This window comes from Archocentrus centrarchus, chromosome 8 (genome assembly GCF_007364275.1).
Source record: "Archocentrus centrarchus isolate MPI-CPG fArcCen1 chromosome 8, fArcCen1, whole genome shotgun sequence".
Taxonomy (NCBI): domain Eukaryota; kingdom Metazoa; phylum Chordata; class Actinopteri; order Cichliformes; family Cichlidae; genus Archocentrus; species Archocentrus centrarchus.
In genome coordinates, this window is record NC_044353.1 from 21002612 (window position 1) to 21025854 (window position 23243).

The 23243-nt window shown below is 40.1% G+C and overlaps 1 protein-coding gene across 1 annotated transcript; it reads right to left on the reverse strand.

Annotated features, from left to right (window-relative positions):
- Positions 1–4462: 4462 nt before the first annotated feature.
- sox9a (SRY-box transcription factor 9a) lies at positions 4463–8338 on the reverse strand. Its single transcript, XM_030735261.1, has 3 exons — positions 7614–8338; positions 6957–7204; positions 4463–6636 (listed from the first exon to the last, which is right to left on the reverse strand). Exons 1-3 carry the CDS (start codon positions 8039–8041, stop codon positions 5858–5860), a joined length of 1455 nt encoding a protein of 484 aa, XP_030591121.1. The 5' UTR covers positions 8042–8338; the 3' UTR covers positions 4463–5857.
- Positions 8339–23243: the final 14905 nt, after the last annotated feature.

The window sequence follows — 23243 nt, forward strand, 5'->3', positions numbered from 1 at the left end:
TTCCGAATAAGCAAATATGGAAAGTTAAATGATATGTTCTGTCAAGATTTGCCAGGTACAGCGAGTCAGAGAGACAAACTGCTGTATCTCTGATTGGTTCGTCAACAGAACTTTTTCTACAAGGGTCTTAATTGGAAACAAATGGAAACATGGATGGAAAATCTCGTCGCTATTATTGAGAGAATCCTTCTTTGAACAATGAGGGATAATAAAGATAAGGATGAGAAACCTTGATTAAATAAAGCTTATAGGCAAACCCACTTGATCCATGATCTTGTTTAGGCTCCTGGATTCAATAATGGAGAACTGCCTTGCTAATACATGCTTTTCTTCTGTAATACATTGTTGTTGTTTTTTTTTACCTACGTACTTAACACGTACTGAAATAAAGCACATGCTTTGGGACTGCTCAGACTGACACCAGGACATTAATAATTCATATATCTATGCATTGGGTGGTGGTGGTGGTGGTGGGGTGAGGTGGGGTGGGGGTGGGGATGGGGGGCAAATATCACAAAGGTGAAAATATTAAATGCCTAAACTGCAGATCTCATATTATTCACTGGCTGTGTACTTTAGTACAAACCACCCACTGCCAGACCTCACCTACCTTCCTCCCAGACTGAGCTGGAGCTCATGAGGCCTCAGACACACTTAATGGGATTATGGTAATATAATTTTGTGACGCTGACCTCGGGCTGGTGCCAGGTTTCTTCCACATCCTCAGACAAAGGCACAAAACTCACCAAGGCTTCCAGCAGGCTGGCCCAGCTCGGCCTCTTGGCACAGGCCGCTCTCCTCCTAGGGCCAGTGGAAGATGGATGGCTTTGGGGCAAAGTCTTACTTCCTAAGTCTGCTCCAACAGTAACAAAGCAAAATCAAACAGTGATGGTTGTGAAATTTTATTGTAAATATAATTTCCCAATAGCAAGAACAATCTGGATGTTTTTGCTCATGTAATCACATTGTGATTTCGGGTACACGCCAATTAATGCTGTTCAGGATGGAGGAAATGTGCCCTTTATTTGCTCCCCATTTACTCCCACAGTAGTTCTTCGGCTGAGGGTGTAGCCTCCATGGAAACAGCCTTGTAGTCGGTGTGTCTTTCCATGTGATTTAGCTTTGTTCATCTGGATGTGTCCTTATAGTTTCAGAAGGAATTTTATGGACTGGATGAGCAATTTAAATTGTCTGTATAGGCAATCAAAACAATCCTTCCATCAATAAACTAAACATGTTGTAACTGAAATGTCCATGATTTTTGTTTCATTAGGCCTCTGCAGTATTTGACTTTAAAAAAAAAAAAAGTGTTACAAACAAAACACACTTTTAAAGACAAACACACTCTGAAAGTCCATCACCTAAACACAACACAGTATGCTTGCAGTACAGTATGTCGATGTGATCGACTTTTGGTTTGTTTCATTTTACTTTATTGTGTATTTTATTGTTGTCCACTCACCATGGGTGTATCACCAGATTTTTTTCAGCTTTCCGTTTCTTTTCCTCTTCCTTTTGCCTTCAGAAAGACCACCCATAGGGTTCCGAGGGGGCAGACGTCTCTGTGGAATAATAATGGAGTCGTCCTGGGAAAATTGCCCATGGAAAGGCCTGTCTAAAAAAAAAAAAAAAAAAAAAAGAAAGAAAGAAAAATTTGGTCTCGTTTCCGATCCTTCTCGGAAACATTCATCAGGGTACTCATGCTGTTTGGTGGGCAGCCCCACTGCAGCCCCAATCCACTCACTACCTCAGCAGGCTTGGTTTAAAATGATGCTTTTTTTTTTTTTTGCCTTGCCCAGATTTGTTTTTAATATAGATTCCCAGTAATGATAGGCTGAATATCTGATGTTGTGCAGTTGCTTTGAATTGTTAGCAGAAGTTATAATCAGGGAAAATGTTATTATCATTTTTTGTGGCAATTTTTTGGGGATGAATTACATTAGATTTAACATTACTTCTGGCTTGCCTCTGGCCAAGACTGCCTGTGCCTGCAGAAAAGTCTGCGAAATGAATCATCGTGGTCTCACAGAGGGAGAACCTCAATACTGATGTCATTTCCTGGCGTGGTGCTACCATTTGACAACGCTACATGACACACCATTCTGATGAAACATGATGAAAGTCGCTATCAACATGTTCACTATTGTCCATGTTCTCTACTTTTTTATTGAAGCCAGAGGCTGGCTGAAGTATTAAAAATATATCCTATCCAGACTTTCTGTGAATAATAAAAATTTATAGCACTTTTAAGCAGCTTTACTTACAGTTTAAAATTAGAGTTTAAGTCCCATAGAAGCATTGCTGTTTGCTGTACTTACTATATATATATATATATATATATATATATATATATATATATATATATTTTTTTTTTTTTTTTTGTTTTTTTTAAATTAATTAATTTTTTTTTTTTTTAAAGATTGCTTTTGGGAAATAAAAGTAGGCTAATCATTTCCCTAAAGCAATTATATGATCACCTTATGTGTTCTGAATTGATTTTTGGGGAGCTGGACTTTGAAGTGTAAACACTTCACATTTTCCCATGCACACACACTGCCAATAGCCCGATAGTGAAACAATTTAGCAAAATGTTTTGGTCATTTTCTATAACTAGAGAACCTGTGTTTACTAAAGTTGAGTTTTTTCTTTGTTTATTGAACAGAAATGTTGGCTCCAGTTTAACTTTCATGCAGCAGTTTTCGCGAGCAGCCAATCATGTCCTAAGCACTGAGTTACGCCTGCTGGAGCCAGCTTAGACATCATCCAGACATTTTAAGTCAGGTAACATTTTTTTTTTTTCATACATTCCTTAAGAGCTCATGCTAACAGCTCTAATGTCAGTGTTTAGTTTAAAGTTCCTGTGACATGTTTTTCTGAGAGTGTATGGTTTACGTTTTGGATCAGTTAAAATTCTCAAGAGTTTTCATTGATGACAATCCCAAAAGGGATTTTTATGAGGTGCTTCTGTCTTTTCCTTGTGATCGCCCACACCACCAGTCTGCTCTGCTCTGAATCAGCACTGACTGCCTTCCCTTTGCCCTGCTAAGCCCTGAGGCCCTGCAGCCATATTGCCTGGCTCCAGGTTTGAGCCACTGGAGGTTCAGTGATGGATGTGCCCCAGGGGCTCTCTGTGGGAGGTGGGTTCAGGGCCTCACATGCCCAGCATGCTCATCACTGTTATAGGGGAAGTTTACCACCTTTGCATTTAACCAGAGATACCAAAGTCAAGCCTCATGACACTGTCTCGTCCACAACACAATAAGTCTTAAGCGACTGCACATCAATTTCTGAAAGTTTTACCAGAAGCTACGGAAAATCCCAGATCACATGAATGAAGAAAAGTAGGGATCTTAAGGCTTTTTTTGCAATCAATATTTTGTTACTTTTAAATTTTAGAAATCCTCAAATACTTAAAAACTAAATATAAACATAAATATTAAACAGTCAGTAGAAAATGTTCATTCAGAGGAGCAAACAGTTTAGATTAGCCAACAAATAAATTAGAGTAATAAGCAGCTTTTTAGAGAATCAATCTCTCATTTCTCCACTTTACATGCTAAATCAATGTATGGGCAAAAAAACAAACTCATTCTAGTCTGTAATACAATGAGGTGTTGAAATGGTTGATGGCTCTAGTTAATATATCGGGCTCTCTGTTTATAATGCAGGTTTTGTGAACCCTAGTATGATGTGTAATAAGTAGCTATGGAGTAAGGTAAGAAAGAAAAGAGCCCAGTCATCACAGTTAGATGAAGTGCAGCAGCGGATGACAAAAAAAAAAAAAAAGATTTTAGTCTAGTTGATGTGAGGAAAGAGACGTCATCGGTGAATGTGCCTCAAATTTCAACACAAAGCTATAGTACCTGATTGTGTTTACACTGTCACTGATTTATTAAGGTCAGCTCTACTTCTATGGTACTAGACCAGTAATGACTAAAAAAAAAATACTGTGTTTAGTTTGTTTCTTTAAGCTGTTGAGTATACAGGCAAGGGTGGTGGTGGTGGTGGTGGTGGTGGGAGGGTGGGGACATACATCTTGCCAGTAGGCCATGGTAATAATGGACCTGTGACCTCATGGTCTGAGAAGGAATAAGTGTAGAAATGCAGTTTCACTAAACCACTGCGGTTAGTAGACAACTGGTTCTATGTAATGCAGAAATCAAATTATCTGGGCCCCGCCCCCCCCCATTCTGTTCCAAGGTAATTCAGACTCATCCAATGGCATCACGAATCGGCTGATCTTATGTGAACAGAGTACCTTGTTGTAACTGGCATGATAATGATGAGGCCTCTGGATGCCTTTCTCTATAACTACTTATTACACACCATACTAGGATACACAAAACCCGTATTAGAGACAGAAAGCCCCAAAAACTCCCAGATGTGTTGGTGATAAATACTGACACATGGAAACCACATGCAGCGCTGAACGAAACACAGGACGAAACAAGACAGCCACATATTTCTCTGTGTTTTGCTTTTATTGCAAACAAATATAATACAAAAGATAAGCTTTAAAGACAATGCCATGTTTACCTAGGGAAACTGCATTAAGAAGATGATGAAATGGGAACTAATGGGACAGAATATAAGATGGGGAACACAACGTTTTTGAAAAACAAACGAAAATCCTGTTGATTCCAGCAAATTCTTTACAAAACAGCTGCTTTTATATTTATTTAGTCATTTGTTAGAAAGAGAGAGGAAAAAAAAGAAAAGACTTCCAGTTTTTCTTTTTACTTGCTCGTGTAATTATAAGTATTCTGTACATAACTAGATCGTGAATAAAAGGAACTTTTATACGGAAACATTTACAAATGATAAATAAACAAATTTGTACCACATATGACAGCAACCTATTTCTCCTCAGCTAGCTGCTGCCGAATTAAAATGAAAATTGCAAATAGTTATTTTCAAATAAAATTAATGCTAAAGAATAAATTAAGAGAAAGGTTAGGAAAAAAGTTGAGGCAGAAGGCTTGATAGAAGCACACCAGACTCAGACCTGATGGCTGCTGAGATTGATCAGGTCAAAGATCGCTTCCTGTATCTCTTCTAGCAGGAAGTCAGAACTATGCTATAGTTTTCACACTGCAATTCAAGTGGACAAAGCCTCACTACTATAGCTCTCGAGGCACCAATGGTTTCAAGGCAAAAAAAAAAAAAAAAAGCAAGCATTGCTGTTACATCTAGCAACACAGTAAGGCCCTTAGGAGAGTTACATGGCACCTGCTATAGCATTTCCAGCACAGTAATTTGAGCTAAAGCAAACAAGAAGTAGAATATTTGACTAATTCACTGATGACACGGTCATATCGTGGCCAAAAATTCTAATCTATTTCAAACCTGTGTCATTGGAATCACAATAAAATATGTACAGTACAAAAATTCAAAACAGAACGTAGGCTATTATAAGACGGCAGTGTCAGTAAACAGTTTCTTACTTCCTGTACAAAAATACATTAGTGAGAAGTAAGGCCACTGGGGGTGTTCTTTTTTAATCGGCATTCCTGCTCCTTTAGATGTGCTGGGTGCTGATGACACTGATTATGATAATAATGACAAGGGCAGAACACATACACAGTACATACTAATATATTTATAGCCAGTATGTCCTCACAGAGGATTTAACTTTTTTTAAACATTATATCTAAAAAAATATAATCACAATTCAAACCAATACAAAAGGCACTGTTGTGAGCCAATCCAAAGATATATTTTTAGAACTATAAAAAAAAAAAAGTTCGTGTCATGTTTTTCTGTTGGCAATGTATGGCGTGTGGCGTGATGGCGCAAACGCCACTGAGCAGAAAGTCTGGGATGTAGGTGTTATATAGTCAGTCCTCAGATTGCCTCCTCAGGGCCTAGAGAGTTGTGTGTAAATGGGCTGCTCCCAGTGCTGCGGGCTGTGGGTCTGCGGCACAGAGGGCACCCCGGTGGTGTCAGCGATCGGGGTGTACATTGGCCTCTGGCTGGAGCTCATGTAGCTAAAGGTGGAGTACAGGTTTGAGCCTTGGCCAGCTGCATGGCTGTAGTAGGAGTTGGCACCACTTTGGTGGTCTGAATAGTCATACTGTGATCTGGTGATGGAGGGGTAAGAGTTGGTGCTGTAGTGCTGTAGGTTGAATGACCCATAGGTGACATGCTGTGGGGAGCCCTGCTGCTCGCTGTAGTGGCTGGGGCTCAGCTGCTCTGTCTTAATCTGGGTGGTTCTCTGTTGACCCTGCTGGCCTTGCTCTCCTCCTCCACCCAGAGTGGTCAGAGAGTGCTGCTGTTGCTGCTGCTGCTGCTGCTGCTGCTGCTTGGACATCCAGGCGTGGGCTCCAACACTGGCTGGCTGGCCGACTGAGGAACTGTTAATGGGATAGCTGCTGGTATAGCCGACCTGTGCTGCACCGTTCACCCCAGTATGGCTGTGAGGTGGCAGGTACTGATCAAACTCGTCAACATCGAAGCTTCCCATATTGGAGATAACCTCACTGCTCAGCTCACCAATGTCCACAGCTCCAAAATCAATGTTGAGCTGGCGACTAGTGCCCTCCTGTATGGGCCGTCCCTCACGCTTCAGGTCAGTTTTGCTGGAGGGAAGGTCTGTCTTTGGGGTTGTTGGGGGTGTTGGTGGACCCTGTGACTGACCTAGTTAGACAAAGGCAAAGTTAGACTCTTAGTTAACAGAACATTTACAAAAATGATGCATTTAAGAACATGTTTACTGGATACAATATACCAGGGTGACTGTAAACGGCTCCAGAAGAGGTTTATTGCTACTACTGACAGGTGTTATTGCATGATGGCTCGTAAAATCTAATAATCATTAACCACTAATCATTAACAAGTTCTCCCTTCAAGGCCCTAAAGACTTCTAAAAATGTCACTTCAACAAACCAAAACGTAGCTGTTGAAAAAAAAAATACATTGTAGAAAATATGTTTGATTTTTGTTTCTTTTTCCCTCACCTGAGTGCTCTCCTGGTGAATGCACCTCGCCCATGCTTGAAGCCGGAGAGTCGGCCTGCTGCAGCGCCTTGAAAATGGCATTTGGAGAGATGTGAGTTTGTTCGCTGTCCTCAGGTTCGCTTTGCCCGTTCTTGACCGATTTTCTCCGCCTTGGCTGATATTTGTAATCGGGGTGATCCTTCTTATGTTGCACTCGCAAACGCTCAGCCTCTTCCACAAACGGACGCTTCTCTACCTCATTGAGCAATCTGAAAATGCCACACGGAATTGCACATTCTTATTAAAATGCGACTGGTGAACAGTTGCAGAAGCTAAGCTTACTGAATCAATGCAATTGTTAATTAGCACTGATTATTACCCCCCAAAAAAAAGAAGAAAAGAAAAGAAAAAAGAGGAAAGAAAGTAAAGAAATAGGGAAAAAAAGTCTAAAAAAGTTTCCCTCTCTTAATTTTTTAACAAGTTATGATATGCATAACAACGTTTATAGAAAAATCATCATAAAGATCAAAACATAGGTAAGTGAAAGTAGAAAAGCATTATTCAAACCCCAATACTGTAAAATAGCAAGAAAACGCCATTTTAATAAATATTGCGCTGTGCACAGCGGCGCGTAAAAGCGCACTGTAAAGGTGAACCAAAAAACTAAAGCGAACCTACCTCCAAAGTTTACCAAGGGTTTTGCTGAGTTCCGCATTGTGCAGATGTGGGTACTGATCGGCCAGCTTTCTCCGTGCAGCTTGAGCCCACACCATGAATGCGTTCATGGGTCTTTTGACGTGGGGTTTACTTTTACTCGAACCGTTGACGCGCACCGGCATAGGGACGAGCGTCCAGTCGTAACCCTTCAACACCTGAGACACCGCATCTCTGATGCACACAGGGAACTTTTCTTCTTCGTTTTCCTTCTTATAGTCTGGACCCATGAGGAGGTGGTTGTCGGACGGACGAGTGTTTTCAGTGTCCGAGCCGGACCCGGACGGACAAGGCGAGCCCGCGGAGTCCTCAGACATGCTTGGGCTGGGAGCGTCTGAGTGACACTTCTCCTGTTCTTCTGTCATCTTCAGGTAAGGATCGAGGAGATTCATGCGAAAAAAATTAAAGAACAGCTTCTCGCAGGAAAAAAAAAAAAAATCCTTCTCTCTAAATCCAGGTGATGTGCCCCGAAAGCTGCAGTCTCAGCTTGCCGGGGCAAACTTGAATCCTTTAAAATAAAAATAAAAAAGGTCAAATTATATATGCGTGTGTATTTCTGTCGTTCCGTTGAATGGTCACTATTTCGCAGAGAAGAAAACCAACTGCAAGTGGTCGCTTTCGAATGCTTAACTTCAAGACTGTGACGTTAAAGACAAACGTGAGAGATCTGCTGTTGCGGGATTGCTGAAGAGTCTATAGACTCGGGAGGCGATGCCTGGATTTATGTTTGACGGCAAGGAAATGATTGGGGGGGGGGAGCTTTTTAGTAGGCGGGGACGTAATTTGACTCTGCTCCAGAGGCTTGCAGTCAACAACTGAAAACTCAGCTCAAGTAGGGAAAACGTGTTTTTCACCTAATAGTTTTTGATTTCATTTTATTTACTGGGTAAAAAAAAAAGTCAATGCTAATCATGTGAACTGTTGAAACTATTGAAATCAAGTAAATTTAACTTCCAGACAGACACAAAATCCACCCAGTCATTAAAAAAATGTATGCTTCTCATTAAAACACTTAGTATTTGTTTTTGTTTTTAAAACTTGACTATGAAATTATGTTTTTCTTTTTCTTTACGTCCATTTATCTTCGACTTGTTTTCAGATTTCTTTTTACACATTCGGTTTCTGTATTGTGTTTTATGAAAATGTATATTTGGCATGTTGTAATTATAATCCCTTGCTTTACCGAATAAGTTTATCCTTGTGTTTAAGTTGTCGCTGTTTTTTTAATTTTCTGTGAGAATATTCAACTGTATGAGATGTTTACAGGAAATAATCAAGAAAACAGATAAAACAAAACAAAAACAAACAAAAAAAAAACTGTGTTAAGTATGTTAGATTATTCTGATCTTCATGGAAGAGTAGCTTTGATGTTTATGTGTCTCTGAATACAGGCAGGCTAAAACTCGTGCTGCACAGAGACAGCTCTGTCAGTGAGTCTGCAGAGTTGCTGCGGAGCAGCAGCCACGAGTCGTCTGAGCTTTGCACGGTGACAGTATTGACCAATAGGGGGAGATAGCAGTCCAGAAACTTGAGAGGAAGCCGTGGATTTGAGGTGGTGCTGCAATGATTAAAACAAATCAGGAAGTTATTGCAAAATTTTGCAAGTGGATTGAACTTTCCAGCTCAAAATTTTAGCACTTTTTTCTTCGGACATTTAGTGGTCCAAACAAGCTGGCTACTCACCCACTCAACCCCACGTTTCCTCCTAAACTGACTCAACAAGAGTTAACTTCATTATTTGAGTGACGTAGGTTAGCTTTGGCTTAACAAGTGGACAGGTGATTTTTCTTAATAAGTTACACGCAGATTATAATTTTTAAAAATAGCTTTGTCACCACATATATTTAGATAGTAGCTGCTACTAGTAGTAATAGCAGATGTAATGTATTTGAAAAATAAATGGAATGCATGAAAGCAAGACATTTTACATACATGTTCTCAGTGAGGACGACATATTTTAAACAGAGTGCATGAAAAACGTGTCACAATGCCCAAACTCCACTTTGCTGGATTTCCTCCAACACTTGTTTTTTTGTGGACAAAGGACACTTTGTTCAGAGTTCAGTTCCTATAATCCATGTATTCAATTTTAGAAATGAAATCCAACTGTAAGTTATGAGATCACATGCAGTTATAAAAAAAAAAAAAGTTTGAATGTTTTAATCACAAATTTATTATTGGGAAAATTTATTAGTGGACATTTATATCAAAATGTATTAACAGCAAAGACTTTAAATGTCAACTAGGAATTATTTGTCAAGTGTAAGTACTGTAAAAATGTAAGAAAATTGTTAAATAATCTCTAAATATTTAAATTTTAAACAACATTTTTTTCTTTAATTGTCCTCTTTTCCAGCATATGGTAAAGGTTTAAAGTTTCCTGTCTTGCTCCCATGATTTTAATTAAAAATATTTAAGATCTCCTTTCATTGTGCACCCTGCCCTCTTGGTTGACCAGACACACTGGCAGATGGCCCTGGCTTCCCCTCATATAACTGGATGACATGGACTGAAATGTAGAAAGATTGTTCTTTCAAACCTGCTATTGGAGATAAACACAGGGAATACAAAAAAATATAGTGTAGGTTTGTTGCTCTTGTTTCCACACAGGTATAATTCTCCTGATTTTTTTATCACTTTAAAGAAACCTGATTCTCTGCTGAAAACCTTGAGTTAGAAAATTGAACTTTCTCACATGTCTGCAGCTGTAGCTCAGATAACACACAGTTTGACACTATACTCTATACTGTCTCATTAGAAGGTGAATATTTGATCCAATTTTCAGCTTTTTACCAGACGTGGTTTGTTGTGGGAAGTGCAACAAGAGCTGCTGCCATTTGAAAGCGTTCAGGTTGGGAGTCAGCTGTCCTCAGCACGCTGAGGAGTAAACCCTGTGATGGCTAACGCAGAGGCATCAGACGTGTGCGACATGTTCACACCCTCGCAATGCTGAGTGCCTTGCACACTGATGTACAGTTGATCGGGGGGGGGGTAGATCCTCGGGGGGGCAGGCTCAGGGCTTACACGGAACACCGGCCTGCAGGCTGAGCTGGTCTTGGGAAACTTCTCAGCTTGACTTCGAGTCATGGCGTCAAAATGTTGAGGCAAATACTGGGGGTAAACTGCCAAATCATGTCTTCCACCTCTCCTAGCTCTCTCAGATTCCGCTGCAACTGTCTGAGCAGACAGCTCCTCCTTTTTTAATTCTTTTTTTTCTTTCATTTGTGTGTGGATGCATTACAGGGTGTGTGAATCTCTGTGTTGTTGCTATTGAAGTGTGTGAAAGAAGAAGGGTGAATAAAATTCTAATTTTGTATTGCTAGTGATATTTTGTTTTTCATATTCTTGGTCTTTTTTATTTGAAAATGTTTTTGTCCTCTTTTTTTTTTTTTTTAGGATTTGATCCAAATAAGTAGCCAAAAAAAAAAAAAAAATCTACCCAGTCAAATAGTGCAACAGAGGTAGAGGGGGCAGAAGTGGCTTCAACCACTCACAACTGACATCACATCTGTTTGAGATGTACCACAGCTAGCACATAATTCACTAGAAATGGCAGAAGACTGCAAGATGGAAAACTGACAAAATCCTTTTGGCAAAACACATGAAGTTTCCTTCTGGGTACTTCATCAGTTTCTCAGTACCCGTCTGAAACGGACCACGCTGGTTGCAGTACCCATTGTCAGTGACAGTCTCATAGGGATGGGCTTCCTCAGTGTTTGTCCTTCCAGATCAGAGTGCTTTGGGATGGGCAACTGCTGACACATGGCATTTTGTAGTGAGTAATATTTAAAATGGACTTTTTAAGACTTTGTCACCCTCAGAAGAGTCAGCCTTGTATTTCCTGCTCTGACTCTGTCGCACCTCCCTGATATCCCACAGGGAACCACAACAGCTCCAAGTGACTTCATCAGAAAGACTGCGGAGAAGAAAAAAACAAAATTAAAAGATCAAAACAAAGCAGTTTTCTATTTAAAACATGCAAGAGATACTTTCAGTTCAATATTTCAGGAAAATTTTGATTGATGATATACATATCTGTAAATAAAATAAAACTTATTTCAAATGATACTAAAGTACACCATGCAGTCACCACCTCACTCACAAGGTCAAATCAGATAAGAGATTATAGCGTAGCTACGCCACTAAGAAAACACCTTCCAACTGAGAAGCAGATGTATTCTGGCCTTCACCCCTGTACAGCTTCAGCTGTGTGTGCAAGTTACTGCTGCACACTTTCTTGCATATCTCCTTCTTCCTCTGACCTCCTCTGGAGATAGTGCAACTATAATCTCAGTCTTATCTGCTCTTGGCTTCTAGTAAACTGAAACACCGAAGGTACTTATTGATAGTGTATCTGCAGGGAAGGAAACACACTCTGATCTGGGAATACAGTGGAACCAACAGTACTTGATAAACATGAGCCGTTTTTGGATAGGTGCCGCCACTGAGCATTAGTTTTGTTATTATTTTTAACTGAATTCTGCTCCTTAAAACCCACTTACATCAAATAGTAATCATCTTTCAATCTTTCTGAAAGCACACCTGAAAAGAAAATCCAATTTTGAACTCAGCTGAGTGACTTTCAGGTGCCTCCGTGCCTCCAGGTGAAGTGGTCTCTGACTCAGTTTAAATGACAATGAAATGCTAATGAAAGCAGAGCGTGATATCTGTAGGTCACTGCCCTCCATTTCCAATGACAGGGCCTGACCTATAATTATGTCTGAATGACAATAGCTCATTCTGAAGGTGCTGACAAAATGTTATGACATTACTTGAGTCTTTGCAGAGGTCAGTAATGTGCTTGCTTTCTCAATGGGGGTCCTCTGAAATGAGAGCAGGTGACAGTCACAAAAGATTACTTGATACAACATTTACAACATGAGCGTCTGCTTTTATTTGCAATAGTAGTTTTTTTGGTTTGGTTTAGAAATACAGTACATTATGTAACTTTTGAAAGACTAGATCAAGTAGGAAGCTGAAACTCATATCAAATGTACTCTTGCTCAATGCCAAATATTCTAAGACAAACATTAAAAAGGTTTTATTTTCAAGATAAAAACAAATGACACAGTGGAAATTTTCTATAACAAACAACAAAACAAAAATTGAAATTTTTTTTATTTATTAATTATTTGCCACTGAGTAAGGGTCAAGCTTTCATGTTTAGGTTGTTTTGCAGAGTTGTGAAACTGTCGTGGATTTTTGCACCTTTGTGTCTGGAGCTTAGCGCTGATTCAGACTGGCTGACAGTGCTAGCAGCTTCCTGGCACCACTACACATGAAAGGTCTCATCCACGGCTCTGGATGATGTCAGACCCACACCTACGCACAGAGACACTTTTCATGAAGAACCTGTACGCACTTGGGTCTGGTCTATGTAATGGAATATTATACCATCTTACCCTCCCACCTGTTTCAGTGATCAGGTGAAACGGAGACTCTTGTCGCCATCAGTGTCATAACCTAAAAATAAACTCTAATGCGTTTCCCAACTTCCCCTTCTTGTCTGTGTCACCTGCGCCTGTTTACGTCCCCATTTGTTTATTTCTCACTACAGCATTTGTTTGTATATTAGCTGATATTTGCTTATTATACACCAGGATTTAAATCCTATGTAGAAATGACCCACATTGCACTGTTTGACTCTTCTGTCAGCTTTGTCCCCCCTTGTCTCTTGTTTCATTATCCTCCCAACTTAACCTGGCTCTTTCAGCATGGCTCATTTTCTGGGAGCACTGATGAAAAGGGCCATTCTTTCCACACAGTCATGGAGACACTAGAAATACCAAGTTAATGAAAGAGTGATGATATCTAATCACCTTCCAGAGCATAGCACCTGCATCAGAGCCAGTGCCCCAACCTTTGCTGAATACTCACAAATGGATGCTCTCTACAGATGCACTTCCTCTTTGCTGCTCACCACCGACCATGGGTATGCCTTTGATACCACTTGTTGCAGGAGAAGCCGGAATATCTTGTGTGGTCAGGAAAATCCAGTCTGCTTAGGTGTTCAGGGATTTCAGCATTAGACCGTGGCAATAAGATTATTGCATTCAGAAAGGGCAGGGGTGAAATGAACAATGACATACTTGAAGGGCCTTAAAACAGTGTCTTATTACAGCGGGGAGAGCCCAGTCTATTCTTGTTGAAGCCTATTTCAGGGAAAAGGAAAAAGAGAAGGTCAACAAACTGCTTTTAGTGACTGTAACCAGCAGTGACAGAGTTAGATCAGAATTTTGTCAATTACCAGTGAGACCCTAAATATGGTGGAGTTATCATTATTATTTCTGTGCAGTTAAAAAATATATATTCTTGACCTTTTAAAGCATAGTTAAAACTTGGAATTAATGGTTTACATAGAGTATTAATAGAAATCACTCACAATCACTCACAAATTCAGTAAGTTAGTTATTACCAAATTGGGTAAAAGTCTTTATAAGTGGTATATGTTAATATGTCACGTTAAGTACATTTTTTTGCAATTTTTTTGCTATTCCTACTTCACCCAGTTAAATACTTTCATGTACAAAATGCATAAAAATTGTTCTTAAATATGAGTGTCTTTCTGGGCGCCTGGGTGGCTTAGTGGTGAAGCCAGCAAACACGTGCTGCGTTGCGGTGCGGGTTCGTGTCCCGGCCTGTTGCCAATTTGCCCGCATGTCTTCCCCTGTATCTTTCCCCCATTTCCTGTCTCTCTCCACTGTCACAAAAAGCTGTTGTGGCCAAAAAGTGTCGTTCTCCTCACCCACCTCAGCATTTCTTTATTGCCCTAAACTTTTTCTGAGCTGTCTAATGATCACTTTGCAGCATGACCCAAAGTTTGTGTAGACTGTGAGAGACGTTAGGTGATACGCGCCAAACACAACACAGTTCTCACGGCTGTGTGTGTGCGTGTGTGCGCGTGTGTGTGCGCGCGCGTGTGTGTGTGCATGTGTGTGTGTGTCCCTTTCTTCCTCAAACTCCCTTTGGGTGCTCTTGTGTTCTGGCTAGTTCAGACTCAGCAGGGAAGCACCATCTAATTGGAGCAGCCCAGCGGTGCTGGGCCTGAACCTCTGGGAGCCGGGCTCATGCGTTCTAATGTTACTCTAAAAGGAAATTGTTCTCCACTATTTCCTGATATCCAATATTTGAGTGGTTTGGAAATCTTTCTTAGCAGGAATAAGAAAACTCTAACTGATTTATTAGATTTGCTGCACAGCTGAGTACTGTCTTGTTTGCTGTAGCTTGCTGTGTCCTGACACCAGTTTGGTGAGTTGACTGCAGTTTAGCAACCTGGGCTGTCTGATTATTGGCCCTGTATTTTAAAGAGGAGCATACAGTATCAGCAAACTTGTTTCTCAAATTGCATTGCATCTTGTGGACGATGGCTGCTGGAACCCAAATTAAAACAGTCCTCCTGCTCACAAATAATTTGGCTGTTTAACCATAGCAGACTGACTAAATACTATAAAGGCTGTGTGGTGAAGTGAGGTGAGTGCAGAGGGGGAGCAGGTCAGATGACTCTGATTGTGGGACATGCAGGCAGGAGGGACTGGCACAGTTTAAAATGACGAACAATCATTATCAAATTTGAACACTACAAACAAGCCATTTTTTTATTGAATGACTGAATGAACTAAATCCAAAACAGTCACAATAATCTTTTGAAGTAGATTATAGAAACTGATTATGATTTATGGTTTCGACTGTCAGAGATATGAGCGACTCTTGCTTTGATTGTATAAGAAGTTCAGAGCTCACACTCCATCTGAGAAAGAAAAGGAACTTCTGAATCACAAAAAAGGGGTATCAGGAATCTATGACCAACTGCCAGCCACACACTGTAATTAACCCTCTAGAGTTACGAAGCACCTACACCTCAGCGCACTCCTGTGACCTGAAACTGTGGCTCCAGCGCACCTCAGTTTGGTTGAAGCTGCTCATTGAAGCTTAACTTTTTTTTTAACAATAGGTATCTATGTATAAGAATGTGCAGGTGGCGGACCCTGAGAGGGAGCTGATGAAGACCAGTGGTTATACCGTGGGTGATGAGCATGTGGGGAGTGGAAGATTAAACCCAATCCAAGTCTCTTGGGATCGGACTTATAGTCATGCGTAGAACGGGAAGAAAATGGAATACCTCTGCACATTTCCCACCAGTCCAAAGACAGAGACTGTGTGCTTGGGTTGTTACAATTTTCATTTAAGCTTTGGCTAATGGCAAGTAAACAACAACAACATGGGGGGTGGCATTGCCATCTGACTTTGAGGCCTTGAGGTAAATAATTTATATAAGAAAAAAAAGCATATACAAGTATTATTATTTATTTATTCTTAAGAAACAACATCCAACATTCATATTGCATGGCACACATTTGACTACTGTCATATTAGTATGAGCCGAGAGCCAATTGTGAAAATTGAGATGTAAATCCCTTTTTTAAGGTGTGACTAGGGAGCGTTTCGTCCTTGGCGGTGGCAGGACAGGCTGTACTCAGGCACCTCCTCAACAGGCGCCAGCTGAGCTTCATCTCTGTTGAAAGCTGTCTCCACTTCCCCAAGTTTCTGGGGTTCTACGTACGCTTCTTACTGGCATGACTGAAATCAGGTATTACTTTATCAGCCCAGTCCAAAATCCACCATCGTGTAGCTTGATTATGAAGAAGTTACATCTGCTTTGCTTCAAACCTGCCACATTCTCCTTTTTATGGCATATTTGTATAGAATTACCAGTCATTAAACAAATATCGCAGAGTCAATTTAATTTTCTAGTCTGTCGATACTATTATTTATATGTAATATGCACATGGATCTGGTGAGTGATTGAATGTAGGTGGCGTATTTGTTATGGATACCATTTTGTTTTCTTAAGACTGCTTATGAATATTTAGCATCTGAAGGTTAAAGTAATCTCCTTGCTGTGCTTGCCTGGCATCTGGGTGTGTGCTGAGTGAAACTTGGATTCCTGATTATTGCGTTAAAGCAAATCCTCTGGGTTTCTTTTTAAATCAGTCCGCCATTACATTCAACAATAAGAGGCTTATTTGCTTTTTTGGAGGATTCTGTGGTCCTGATTGGCCAGTGAGATGCTGTTTGCCTGAAGGTTGGCAGGGCACATACTGCTATGCAGGCTCAAAGTGGCTTTATAAGATATGTTGGTGCTCAGTACTGCTGTTACAGGTTCACACACTGAAACTGTAATAGTAGAGCCAATTGCATAATAATGTTCTCACCCATCTGTAGCCAGCCCACATGACATCCAACCTACTTCCTCTTTACTGTAATCTCAGGAGTCCTGGAGAGGATTAGCATTCCTATAATGTAAATTGCTTAAAGGGGACAAACATTTATACAGAGTTTTGCCAATAAAGCTGCATCGGGATTTTTTGCATTAATTTTTTACTATGAACAGCAGAAATATAAATTAATATTTATGAATTTTTCAGTGAAATATGCTATGCCATCTATCTTTTTTATTAAATGCATGACAATTTAGGTATATGCTTCTAATAACTGAGGTGTGCTCAGAGTTATTCCATATAGGAAATGATGACATAACATTTTATGTTGTTCTGATGAGTTTCACAAAAGGAACTATACTCAGAGAAGTAATTAAGAGAAATTGAGCCACATATGATGACATCGGTCCCTGTCTGTACCAGCTTTCTTAGCCATTAAAAAGGGGGCAAAGTAGGGCACAAAACAAGGAGGAGATTCAGAAGAGAAGACAGATGAGGTTTATTTAACTGATCCATCTATAAACTCCAAACAACTGATTAGTGAGGGAGCCTGAATTAGTCACATTAGCCAAAAGAAGCATCATCGTTGCTGGATTCGTCATTTCACTGCCATGCTGAGTGGGATTAGAGCTCTTTTTTTTGTTCTTTTCCTTTTTTTCCCCACTCAGCCAGCATCACTATGCAAGTGATGAAGTGTTTCTCCCAAATCAAAGCCATAAAGAATGTCCTCTCCTCCAATTCTCTGCACCATCTTTTGCCTGTTCTTCCTCTACCTCCCCCAACCAACCCCTAAAGCTGCCTCAGCTGCAGCACTCTTAAACGAAAACCCAGATTACAAAACCTCACAGCCAGTCACTCAGCCAGACTAATGGAGGCCAGAAAGGCCTTGCACTTTGTCATGCTGTCACAAGATTTCAGCAACACTCAGAAACTGATCACCATTTAACAGTTGTCTTACCAATTATTGCTTATCCTCTGCGAAATGTTACCTATTGCATATGAAAAGGTACAATACTCTGAAACCAACAACAGATGTGTGTGCACAGCCTGTCTGACAGAGAAGGGTCAGCAAAGTCACCACAGCTCTTGGTAGATATGTGCAGAGAATTTTTATATAAGCAGGACTGCTGCCAAGAAAACATGCCTGCTAAGTTTGAAAGAAATGAATCAATATGCTGATTAACCGCTCTGTGCCTGCAAGGGCTGCAATGCTCAGCTTTAATGATTAACCTGCACTTTTAAATGCTGCCCTACTGCCATATACATGTGCAGTTTTTAATGCTGCACATGAAAATTATGGTATGCTTGAGTTTAGAAAAAAATGCAACACCAAGAAACTAAAGTTAACAGTTAAAGGCAAACATTTTTTTTTTTTTCACCTTTTTTTTTTTTCCTTCGCAGCTTAGCTTTAACAGTTATGATAACAGTGGAAACATTGGATAGGAACCATGAGTAGTCAGATTATGTGATGATGATTAAGTTTTTAATTGTGCAACCATCAGCAGATTAGGTAACAGCAGGATTTGAAGACAAAACAAAAGTCAGCGTGACTTTAATGCTGCTATAATAATTCACAGTTTTGCAGGAACACGATAAATTTGTCCCATTATGGCAACCAAGTAAGAACTGAAATCTCTTTTTTTAGGGGGTTTGTGATCAACCTGTACACAAACACCTACATTACTACTTGTGCTGGACATTTTTACTGATGACTTATCTGTAAGCCCCTATAGTCAATCAGATTCATGTAGAGCCAAGAGAGAACAGGCTCCAGCAGTTAGTTTCTTCTTCTAGCCCATCTCACTGAGCTTTGCATTCAGCTTGCCAGTGGCTGTTATTAAACATGCAGAGTGGCAAATCACTAATAAGGCCAAAGTTTATCTGAGCCTTCAATACTGCATTTTTTTTTTTTTTTTGTAAACGGTATGGTGCAGATTAAAACATGAGCAAAACGCTGCAATTGTGGAGGATCTCAGCATAGTTTAACACCAGCCTTGGATTTAGGTACAGTACATGCTGAAATTGTCACCTTAGCTACTGTTGTTGACATTTAAAGGCAAATGTTCCTGAGATCATTTCATTTGGGAGATTTGTCTGGCATTTCCACAGCCATTAGAATGTTCTGTTTTATTTATTTTATCTCTGTTTTTGCACAGATGCCTCCTTCCAGTTTTAACCTTTCCACATCTGCTGATGATAATTGTATTTTGTCATTACCACAAATTCCATGACCTGAATTTAACCACGCATGAATCCTTAAAAACAGAAAAATATCCACTGTACAAGGATTTGGTCATTAAAGCCACTTGTGGAATGCATCCCTTAAAAGCAGTGAAAGGACTATTTTTCTTTTTTAGATTTTTGTGTATTAGATGAGTTTATTTTTAAAAGGTTTTTATGTTTCCTCAGGGTGACTATAATCTTTACCTTTATTTTAGGATAGTTTTTATTTGTGTTTCTGAAGGGTTTATGAGCAGCTTTCTCAAGACTCATCTACTAATCATATACTTTAAAAATCATTTGCCATATTGTTTGCACCTCCTCATTTCGATGTATTTTGCAGAATCAGCATGGAGAGAAAGACAGAAAGACATTTCTGCTTTTACACTTTCTCAGCTAATTTTCAGCCTTGCAGGCATTCTCATGCAGAGAGGTTTGAGCTGTAATGCATTTGCTTGGCAGTCATCTCATTTCTCTGTTTGAGTCCAGATGTTGCTTTGGCTGATGCACAGCACACTTGTCAAATGAAACCTAGTGATGTTTAAGTGGCAATTAGTCTCTTTGTGCTCAAGTGTATCTACACACTTGAATGTGCACAGACACACATACCCGAGCAGAAATCTGCCAAGTAATCTGCATTTGCCAGGAGGTAATCATTTCCATGTTGCTTTATAAGAACTCAACAGCTTTTTCTTTGCAACTGTGAGTAAACCTATGCGAATGAAAGCAGTATTGCAAAGGCTGCAGTGTATAAGACCTGTAGGAGGACTGTCTGGTATAAAACTATACTTTGGAATAAAACATTTAGCAGATTCTGCACCTCGTTCATGGTTACATTACTTGTCTCAAAAGTCCATTTTTTATTTCATCATTTAATGAAGTTTTATTTCATCAGTACTTTTGTTTTTCTTTTAAACAGAATATCAGCAGCTGCCAACATGTTAATTTTGTTGGCCATCCTGTGGAAAGGTTTTGGAGGAACTAGGCAAAGGAGTGGCAAAAGGAAAAGGGTGGAATCACCGGGTAGGAGGGGTGGCGCAGTGGCAGGGAGGGGCTGCTTGGGCTGGCATTCCAAGTCCGCAACCCTATTTAGGCTTGTAATATTTTCTTTATGTCCACATGGACACTGATCATAAAATTTTCTGTTGACTTACTGCTTTCTTACTGGGATATTTTTCATACTCAGATCAAGTAACTGCAGATCGGGGAAGCTTGATTCTGATCCCCCAACAGTGAACAATCTTTTTTTCTTTTTTTTTTTTTTTTTTATTAATATTGGAAATCGCACATGGTGAAACAATGCATCCACTATGGTTATTTCCTGCATCTGTGGTCTGACCTCTGATCTTCAGCAAATAAATCACCTATTATTAATCCCCAATTGAAAGAATCGTGTTCAAAATATTGCCACAGCTTATTTATGTATGAATTGTCTATTTGTCACAACATTGAGAACGCGTGGAGAGAGAAGAGTGATCCCAGGGGCAGCTTTATGGCTCCTGGTTTTATAAGACAAGGGTGGAATGGTAGAGGTGAGGGGGAGTCAGTGAGCTTTAACAGGCACTTGGGATTTGATAGCTGCTGAGGGGCTACTTGAGGAGTTGTGTCATTTTACAGCTGCTGTTATAGAGGCGAGCAGCTAAGTTACATCCAAGACCTCAGCTGTGTAACGGGCTGACTGGACTGCCCAGATAGAAATGTGAGTCACACAAGTGATGCTTTTCTCCTGTTATACAAGGCAAAGTGGGAGTTGTGTGGTGGCTATAGTGTGCATGTAAAAACCTAAATAAACCCACTGTTGGTTTCAGGAAGATAAATAATACAAACACCTGTTAGCTGGGTATGAAGCACTAAAAAAAAAAAAAAATTTAGATAGTTGTGGAAATTAGGAAATTAGGGAATCTCAGTACCCCCCTATAAACTCTAGGAATGATCTTTTTATAGTGGAAGAAAATCAAATATTATTAATCATTATTGTTTAGTTACTAATGTAATTTTTAGGTTAGAAATAGGGTGATCTTAGCTGACCAATAAAACAAATCAGTCTCTGTCATTAACATCAAAGGTTGACGCTTAATATCAGAGAGGCTTAAAGGCTTGATGATTGCACTCTTGATAACCCAACAAAATAGAACGCTTTCACTTAACACTGACTTGTCTAAGCAGTAAATCGGTTTGTTTGTTGTGAGTACACATCCTAGGCTTTGCACTTCTTTTATCCTCAGAGGCTAAAAGAAGTGCCAGGCCTAGGATAACAAATTCACCTGAACCTGCCTTTAAAATATATAAATACTGAAGTTTTAACTGTTGTATTTTTATATCTTTCATCTGTTTGGAGTAGTTCTTTCTCAAGTTTTGTTAATGTGACTGTATTAAGACTGTATGGCAGATAAATGATCACTTATCTCAGTACACAGACCAGATGTCCCAAATGTAAGTTTAAGGTCAGAGGTTAATGTACTGCTAGAGGCAATACAGGACAGTGATCTATATATAGAATTTTATAGGATCATCATTGGATCCCAGGGACTTTGGAATAGACATTTATGAGGTGATTTGCCTCAGTTTGTTGACAGAAAACAGTAGGCGTTATTTTGAAATTTCAAACTTTTTATTCAGATCTTATAATAAAGTAAGGTGTCACACTACATAGACTGACACCTCGTTCTGACACCTTGTGCTTATCGCAAAATTTGCAAGGATAATATCAAACAGTTAAAAAAAAAACCTCAGTTATTAGACCAATTGTACTGGACTAATCTCTCGTGTTAACATAGAAATAAAGACATATACAAATAAAGGGTAAGCATCTGTTGGTAATTACTGACCGTTTAGCTTACAGCCCAGCGATGGCCTTGAGAAAAAGAACACTTTTCTCACTGCCTCTAAAGAAAAGTTGGCCTATGCCAGAGAAAATTATCAGTGGCTATGTCCCACGAGTTCAGCAGCTCTACATCCAGACCACCTGAATTGCTGTGAAATGCTGACCTGATCAGGTCTTCCTGTTTCCCTTTGTGTGAGCGTGCATGGCTCAGTGCAAAGCAAGCATAGAGATGCTACGTGTTGGGCTTGCTTCAGGTCCTGCAGTCAGCCAACTGTGTTGAGACAGATTGGACTTTTGTTTGGATCTGACATGTTGGGCCGTCTGCGTCTTGCCAAGTAGCCTTCAGAGACGAGGAGGGAAAGGAACTGTTCAGTAAGCCTGTCTCATCTCAGCATCCACCCGCTCAGCCCTGCTTTCCGGCCGGGACTCCTAATTGTGTCTCTAGGTGAAGTGGTAGTGGCCCAGCAGTGGGGCGCTGACACCTATGTGTGATGTGAATAGGACCACACACCACAATTACATGCTTTCACACACGCACATTCATACAAATACTGTTGTCCCAAAGCCTGCATGAATACAATCACAGTCCACAGAAGTCCCCGACACACACCAGGTAGTCCTGGTCTGGCTGATCATGAGACTTACACAGAGGCAGATACCACTCATTTCTAAAGTGATGTCATTTCTGAGATATTTTGAGACTACGTCAGTGTTTCATGTTTAGGATAGCGTGGATATAAGCAGAGCCAGAAATATCCAAATCTCCTCAACCTTCAGAAGGCTCTCCCATAACAGTGATGTCTTCCTCACACTTATATGAAAGGTCTTTTTATCCAGTACTGACTCAGGCTGACCACAGTCTGGCCAGCTTCCTGTCTGACCATCAGCAAACACAGGGAGACGGGTAGTAAACATAGGGGCATCCACCTGTTAAAAGGGCCAAATCACATGAGTCAAAGACAGCGGCAGTGGTGGGGCAGGCTCAGCTCCTAATGGAGAAATATCTGTGTTTTAGGGCTCCAGCTGAATTGTATTTTTACACTATGACAAAAAACATTTCATCCAGTTTTATTCTGCAAACTGCTTTCCGGAATGTCAGCGACTTAACCATTTTAACACGAAATACAGTTGTGCTGAATAAAATTCCTAACAGTAGCCTTTCCAAAACATACAAAGATTGGCACCACTCAAGATTTTTTTAGTATTAGGTTCAAACTCATGATCTTTGAGTCTGTCTCCAGTTGTCAGACGTGTTAAGCGACGTTCGACCACCTAGGTAAATTTATCTTATGCATGCGCATGGAGCCGACCAGCCATCATGTTTATGCAGCA